Below are 8,554 nucleotides of genomic sequence, written 5' to 3'. Positions count from 1 at the left end.
CTTCAGAGGGCAGACTGATCTCCAGTGGTCACCTTTGCATTCAGGGCATGGCCCAGGGGGCTTCTTAGTGTAGTTCCTCTTGAGGTGGCCTGGCTTTTAACAGTGGTAGAAAGTGAATGTAGTCGTCGAGTTCTTCTTGGGGCCCTGAGAATCAGACTTAAGGTCTGTTTCTCTTAGTGCTGCAGCAAAAGCAGCTGCTTTTTCTTGGTCTCTTTCTTTTCTCTCCTTGGCCTCCTTGTCATCACGGCTATAGAATACTGAGGAAGCAATTCTTACTAACATCTCAAGTGAGCCATCTGGGGTAAAAGCCATTTTTTTGTAGCTTTTTCTCTCCAGCCTCCCATCGCATTGGGACCCCACAACCAGTTAGTGTCCTCTCCCCAACTGTCAGCACAGGCAGCAGGAACCTTGCTGCAGACCTCTCTGGAGCTCCACCACAGCCTGTACTGTCAGGGGAAGAATGGCTTCCAGGGCATCTCCCCAGGTATTGCGCAAGGTTCTCCTGGGTTACAGCTTCTGAATGGTTCTCGTGACCCCGGTCCACTAGACCTTCGACTCTTTGGGCTTAGGCTGTATTCTCATGTTCTCTGAGTCCTTGTTCAGCAGCTGTTCCTCCTCTGACTCTGGACCTTTCTGGTTCTCAATGGCAGGGGCAAGAGCGGCCCGTTATGTGGCATGTATTCCCAGGGCTTTCTCCATGTTGGAATGATTCACGCACATCCATGGGTGGGCCTCTGCAGCCGTTGTGTGGTGGGCCAGTTGTGTCATTGCTTCTTTGTGCCATGATAGTTCTCAATTGCGTGGCTTTGGCTGGCCTGAGGGCTAGGACGCCAGGGGCCCCCCTCCCAGGCGCATGTGAGGCTGAGGGTGGCCCAAGGGCCGGTGCTCCCTGCTGTGTGACTTCCCGGTGCCCCTGCAAGGCTGGGGGCAGGCCCGAGGGCCGGCACTCCCCGCCGTGCGGCTTCCCAGGCACCCTCCTCCTGGGTGCCTGTGAGGCTGCAGGGCCAGCGCTTCCCGCTGTGCGGCTTCCCAGGTGCTGGCGGCCCTCCTTCTGGGCGCCTGAGAGGCCGGGGGCAGGCCTAAGGGCCAGCGCTCCTGGCTCCCATGGCTTCCCGGGCTTGTTTGTTTTTGATACAGAGTCTTGCTAAGCCACTTAGCTGTCCAGGCTGGACTCAAATTTTTGATCTTCCTGCCTCAGTCTCCCAGAGTGCTGGGATTATGGGCATATGCCACCACACCTGGCTTACAATATTTTTTAAAATATTCCTTCAGTGTTATTAAAGTTATACCTCCTCTAGTTCAGGACACTAAATGTTTTATAAGAGACTACTAGTGGCTTCTTCAATCCTTGTCAAAGGCGTTATATCACTTTCACAGTGCTAAGGCATCCTAACACATTTTATTTAGCACCCCCCCATTCTTATAGTTATGGCTGCTTTCCTCAGCAGGAAGACTACAGGACTCAGGTTGTGGGTGAGAATCTTAAAATGCAGATTACAGTTAGCTTCAATTTGATGTTGGCTTACTTTCTAGTTACAAAAAAAAAAAAGCAAGGGAGGATGAATAGATCATTATGAAATCATCACTACTACTTGACTAAAAAACTCAACACAAAGCATAAAATGTAGGCACTAGTATTATCAACTATAAAAATGAAAGAAATGGATACAGAGGATAAATAACTTGCCCTGTGTGAACCTGGGGTAATTCTTTATTTCTCAGTGCCTCAGCCTTATGTTCTATAAAATGAGCGTAATAACATCGTGTCAACTGGATGTGGTGGTGCATGGCAGTAATCCTGGCTTTTGGAAGGCTGAAGCAGGAGGATTGCCGGGAGTTTGAGGTTAGCCTGGGTTATATAATGAGCTTAAAGCTAGTCTGAACTATACAGCAAGACTCTGTCTCAAAAACAAACGAATGAATAACCAACCAACCAACCAAAACCCACCCCCAAACACCCCAAAACCCAATAATAGTATTTGCATCACAAGGATGTAAGAGTAAATGACTTAATGGGATACTTAAGATAGTACCTGGCCCACAGTAAGTGCTCTAATAGCTGCTATTAAAAACAATGTGTGTGTCAAAGTTACCCTGAAGCTATCGTTGAACTTTTATCTTATATTTATTAAAACCTATACATTTTCTTTAGCCATGGTTACCATGCCAATCCAGACAGTGTGGCCAGTATAATCCAGCATCCTAAGGACAGCTGGCACTTGAAAACGATTTTGGTTGACAGTCACAGGACTCCCTGGGAATGAAGTGCCATACTTTTCTACAAGTGCCAGCACAGTTATGAGTGTGCAGACTCTTTGAAGTCTCCTCTAAAAGGTAAACTCCTCCAGCTATACAATGCTCTGCTAAGCCTAAACTCTTGAATCTTAGCATAAAAGAGCCCTGGGAGGAAGAACCATGAAATTGCCTGCATAGCTTGCTGTGGAAGCTGAGTATTTCTTGGCGGTAACTCTGAAGTCTGCTCTCTAGGGACTGAACTGGCCCTAAAGCAGCAGTTGTTGTGGGAAGTAATGCAGTGATCTCAAGAGAAGACTGAAGGACTCCAAGGGTGGCACTGCCTTTAGCTGGCTGTAAAACATTTGCAGCAAACCATGGCGACCTCCCGAGTCAATCTTCAGACACATGCTTGATTCATTTCTCAAGGGGAATTTCAGTTTAACATTATATGGATCAGTCAGACAAAACTTCCACCCAGGACGGAAATTTCCAACATAATTCAGGATATGCTTGTTGCTACCCTACAGATAAAATGGCTGATTATATTCCAGTAGCCTTCTTAATTCACTCAGATTGAGGGGAAAAATAAACAATTTTTATTTGCTTAAGAAAGTACCAGTCAAAAAAACAAAAAACCTCCTCAGCTTTCTTTCCCTTCTTTTCTTCCAAGAATCAGTCAACCTCTTTCTCTGAGTAGTTTTCTTCGTTACATACAACTAAAAAGGCAGTGGATGGAGGACAGGACCTGTAGCAGTCCCCAGGCATCATGTCAACCCAAAATCTCCCATATTTCTAAATGTCCCCAACCTGACATTTGTCTCCAATGAACTCCACTTCTCACCACAAAGGGACTGTAATTGATACAGGCCAATGAACGGTACTGAGGTTTTTAGGCAAGGATATCCAAATGTTGCATTTGTTTTTCTGGTTGTGATCACTGTGCATTCTAGTGACAAGACATTTTTACCATGTGAACACTTGCTAAATCAAAGACAAATCACTTTGTAAATCAAATGCTTTGCAAATCACCACTAACTGCTGCTTGCAAGTGCCCCTCAGTTACATTTTAACTTGTGTACTAATTTCTTATTTGCATACCAGGTGGCCTTTAAGAAGACTGTCTGCAGTACTGCAGTCAAATTTAAATAATGAAAAGAAAGCTTACCAAATAATTAATGACATAGAATCGGTCATATTCTTTATTCTTTGGATTGATTCTACGATGCTGTTTCTTTCTCATGTGATCTTTAAGTGTGTTTTTATCTCTGAAGGTCTTCTCACAGTACAGGCACTGCAAACTGAAAGGCATACACAGGCAAGGCTGAACAAGTCCCCTGGACAATAGCTGTGAGAGCCCTACACTGAGCTCTGCATACATTCACTTCAGGTCACAATGAACCCTGCAGATGGATGACCCATCCTTGTCCGAGTCCCTCCTGCTTACTCATACAGCCCTGCAGGATGCACAGTGTGGTTTACTTTGTTGCTGGCTACAGTGGTGGGTTAGCTAAAATTGTGACAAGGGCAGGTAATACAGAACATCTCGGTGCTTGACCAAGATAATTCCATACTCTAAAGTGAAAATGCAGACAACACATTCTTCAAATAATGACAGTGAGTAGCCCTGAGTGCCCCAAATGCATGTAGCAATTAGTACATGATGTAGTAGACTCTGCAAGCTGACTTGCAGGTTTTTATTCCTGGATTCAGTAGCTACTAGCTGTGAAACTTGTTAAAGTCATTTACTCTCTCCGTTGTCCTTTTCTGATTTCTAAAGTGAAGATAACACCCACATCTTTGAGAATTATGATGATTTCATGTATATATTTATTGAGCATTTATTACATACCATAAAGTATGCTAGATATTTTATTCCTGTAGATGAATAAATGAATATACATGACAAAATAGATGCTAGCTGCTATTAAGACATTATTTTCATATGCCTTCTGATTAAATATTTCAGTTAGGGAGAATTCACTACTTAATAAAGTAATTACCTGTATGGAATAGATTACTGACCAAATGGCTTTCTCCTAACTAAACCTGACAGATGATACTGTGTGTAACTTACAGCTCCCGTGAGAGTCACACAGAGTAAATCTAATCTAGGCTGTAATCTAGAGGCGTACAGTGTTAGGGCTAATCTCTTTTACATAACAACTCTCAAGTGACTGCAATCTGCTACAGTTTCAGTTTTGAATTCTTTTAAAAACATCTATACATATTCTTTCTCTTGTTTTTTAAGCAGAGGAATGAGTATATTCTTTTAGAGTAAACAAATATCAATTAGCGGATCTTGTTAGAAAGCACATCTGGTCTTATTTTATGAATGAAGGGTCATGTAACAAAAAGTAAAGTGGTTCACTCTGGCATAATACAGATACAAAAATTTCAGTATCACTTGATGACAGTACTTATACTTTAATGTTATTGCTCTTAATGCTGTGGGCTAAAATACTACACTGGTCAGTATTATATTTAAATGAAAACCCGGTTCCAAATGAAGTCAAAAGAAACTCTTAAGCCCTGTCTTAGAAAGAACAGCGCACATACTTTTGAAAGCCATTTTGGTAACTCAAGAGAATTTCCTTCGTTATCTCAACAGGCTAAGTTCCTGATACTAAGGTTGTCACAATCTGACCTTGGGGCAGGGGAGTGTCATATATACATGTGAAAGGAAAGTAAAAGGTGGAAGAATGCGTACAGAATGCCACGTGTCACATAACACTGAAGAACATGCAATAACTTGACAATATATTTACCTTACTAAATACATACAAGAGTTAGTGTGAAAAGCAAGGAATTACAATTCCAAACTTAAGAACAGTGATTTCTGGGGAAACTAACAGAGAAGGCACACAGGGGCAGTCAAAGGAATTAATACTGTTCTGTTTCTTGGGTGAGAAGGTGAGGATGGGCTTCACACCCTCCTTGCTGTATGTTACAAGGTGTCTACATTGGTATAAATGACATTTTAATGAAAACATACAACAGTAAAAGGCAAGATAATCTAGATAAAATGAGGACTGTCACAGAAAATGCAAACTCCCATAGCACAATAAACAAAGAATTTCTATTTATTTGTTCCTGTTAATTTTTTAAAAATTTGCAACAAAGTCCAAGATTAAAATAGGGTTAGGCTGTGTGTCACAGAATAGTACCTACTTGTCCAGCTTTTTCTGTAACGTACACAGAAATTCACTGCAGTTTACAATGTTGTCTGGCAATCCAATGTTGAAAGCATGTTCTCTGGCCATGTGGTTCAGAAGAACAGATCTGTGAAGAAATGTGAGTAATCTGTTATTTATAAATCATCTCAGAACAAATCAGGCTAAGAGCTGCGTTCATATAACACTAACTGAAGCATGAGCAAGTACTAAGCATTGACATGAGCTATGAGAGTGACATGTAATATAAAGAAAGTACAGCCACATCTTTACAAAGAGGCCAAAATCTGTTACGCTGTGTGACAATGGAGGGCTATACTTCGCAGGAATTTCAGGTCTCTGTCCTTTGACCCATTACATAATATGTTCTGCTTTTCCAATTCATCCTGAGTATGATGGTTAATTTTAGGTGTCAACTTTACTGGATTAAGACACACAATGGAAGTGGTAAAGCATTATTTCTGGGTATGTCTGTGAGGTTGCTTCCAGAGGACATACACATGTAAATCTGAATGGGCAAAGGGGAAGATCTACCCTGCATATGGGAGGGCACCATCCAATCGGCCTGGCCAGAACAAAAAGAGAAGACAACTTGGCCCCTCATTCTTTCTTTCCTGGAGAAGGGACTCTTGTTTTCTTCCTGTCCTTCGATACTGGAACTCCAGGCTTTCTGGGCTTGGAACTGTAGGACTCACACTAGTGGCCCCAGGGATGTCAGCCCTTGAGCTGAGCTACCCTATCAGCTTCTCGGTTCTTTGCCTGTTGGACAGGGACTGAGCCATGCTGCTGGTATGCTAGAGTCTCTAGCTGATAGCTTGTTGTTGGTCTTTCTGGCCCTATCACTGCATGCATGAATTCCTCTAATAAATCTCTCGTTCCTCCCTCTCCCCGCACAGTGTATCTCACTGGTGCTGTCCTTTGGGAGAACCCTGACTAGTCCAGTGGGGAAGAGAAGAGGGAACTGCCCTACCAGAAGGACGACTGGCTATGACCTGGAATCGGAGACATTCAGCTTATCACTGGAAGAGATGTGGAACCCACAGTTAACAGGTGCGATTATATAATAACCTGGAAACTCACTAACAACTTACTATTTTATGCAAAAATGGGAAAAAATTTTTTTTCTCAATTCAAATTGATTTTCAACTGGTATGTAAATATATAAAACTGTACCTATTTATAGGCTACTGTGTGATATTTTGTACATGTATGTGTGTGATATTTAATTCAGGTTAATGCATTTAAATCTGTTTTTATGGTTCCAAGTGTCCAAGCTCCTCTCTCTTTAGCCGTCTGAAATGTACACAGCAGTGGCTCGCTCTGTTGTCACTCTCCTGTGGAAGAGCACACCAGGGCTTCTCATTCCACACTACAACTCAGCACCGCAGATCAGCCTTCCTCCACTCCTCTTCCCCAGCTCTGGTAATCAGCATCCTACTCTCAACTTCCATGAGATCGATTCTCTTTGGATTCCACATCTGAGCAAGGTAATGCAGCTCTTGTGTGTCTGTGACTGGCTTATTTCACGTGACACCATGTCCTCCAGCTCCATCCTCAATGATGCAAATAACAGGATGCCCTTCTTTATATGGCTGAATAGTATTCCATAGTGTATATGTTCCATGTAAAACTTTTAATTCAGTAACTTTTACATAGCAAAAAAAAGTGTATGTATATAGTAATTTGTCTTACTCAGGTTTTTCCACAACTGTACTTCACAAATTAAAAGTGACGGTTTTGGGGAACACAAAAGTACATATGCCATTGGTAAGATGGGGTAGTGACACATACAGTTTTCTTATCTAGCTTATTTGGATATTTAACTTGCCCCCCTCCAACTGTTTTTGCTTTTTCTTTTTTTGGTACCGAGATGCCACTGAGCTATATTCTTGGCCCCTTCCAATTGTTTTTAGTGTTTAGAGAAACTGAAATAAAACAACCATCTCTAAAAACAGCGACTATTTTTTTAAATCATGAAGGAGATACATTTATTGATCTGTGGTTAACATGCTTGTGTGTCTATCTGCTTTGCTATTACTAATAACTTGCACTAAAAGTGCTCACTGAGGTAGCTCATGGTGCTTTTGGGCTTACCACGCTTCTCCAGGGCAGCCCAGACTGAAGAGGGCTTAGTTTCTAGTTAATTTAGTTTCAATTCTGGGACATTAAATGCTTGTCAGTTTTAACCAGTTTCATGGAAACAGCTTTTAATTATTGTATTTTTTCATATTCACAATGGTCCTTAAAGACATGTAATAATTATGACCATAGTTAATACATTCTGGGTTCAAATGAAGTTTTACTTAAAATATTATTCATGTATTTTTTCTTTTCAAATATTTTTTCCCTCTACACTTGAGAAAGTTTTACCTACACAGCTCTCTCTAAATTGGTATTTCCCCCTGGTTTAACATTTAATGTTGTCAGTCTCCTCTGAACCTACAAATGTGATTTGAGCAAATGAGATTAAGCTAAAGGAATAGCTTTGGGAAAAGCACTTTTGGAATAATGAAGTAAGGACCCCTGAAAATATGTTCTTCCATAAAAGCAATACAGACATTGGCAAAAAAATGTCAAAATACTTCTTATTTTGAAGAACTCTGGAAACCTATCAGAGATGTACAACAATCCAAAAGACATTTATTTAAGAAAAGTGATTCGATTGTGCTAAGAATGGTGAACCTAGCTGTTTTAATCTCCCCATCCCATTTCTCACTCTTCTGACAGATTCCTGGTGATACAGAAGGTCACATTCGTGTGCTAGCCTGAGTGCAGGCAGAGGAAAGACATGAGAAGACCCTAATCTCCCACTTCTGGCTAACTCAGACTCCACAGAGCTGTAAACTGATGTAGTGAAGTGCCCCAACTCACATACAGAATCCCTTGATAAACAGCAGAAGATATACTGGCTCAAGGCATTAAAGAAAATCTTTATTTTATCCTTAGTTTGAAGCTAAGCTACTTAGGTAGAGACTTCAGTGGCCATACTTGATCAAAAATACACAGTTTAAAGAATTAACCTAGAAAAGCCACTAACCCTACAAATAGCAACAAAAGTCTTGGTGAGGCAAAAAAAGGTATTTGATTTTTCGGCTTAGTGCACTGTAAAAGTTGAGTTTTCATAAAAAAAAAAAAAATTACAAGACATG

At 41.3% G+C, this 8,554-nt stretch overlaps 1 protein-coding gene across 5 annotated transcripts in view; it reads right to left on the bottom strand.

The window, feature by feature from the left end:
• The window catches only part of Znf277 (zinc finger protein 277), a 111,959-nt gene that overhangs the window by 12,255 nt on the left and 91,150 nt on the right, over nucleotides 1-8,554 (bottom strand). For all 5 annotated transcript variants that reach the window (XM_005377316.2, XM_005377317.2, XM_005377318.2 and 2 more), the window contains 2 exons: nucleotides 5,404-5,514; nucleotides 3,401-3,533 (listed from right to left, as the gene is read on the bottom strand). In XM_005377316.2, the coding sequence (XP_005377373.1) occupies nucleotides 3,401-3,533; nucleotides 5,404-5,514 (244 nt within the window). The remainder of the gene's footprint in view (nucleotides 1-3,400; nucleotides 3,534-5,403; nucleotides 5,515-8,554) is intronic.

Source organism: Chinchilla lanigera, unplaced genomic scaffold, assembly GCF_000276665.1.
Source record: "Chinchilla lanigera isolate Chin_1 unplaced genomic scaffold, ChiLan1.0 scaffold00009, whole genome shotgun sequence".
NCBI lineage: Eukaryota > Metazoa > Chordata > Mammalia > Rodentia > Chinchillidae > Chinchilla > Chinchilla lanigera.
This window is presented reverse-complemented; position numbering and strand designations above follow the sequence as displayed.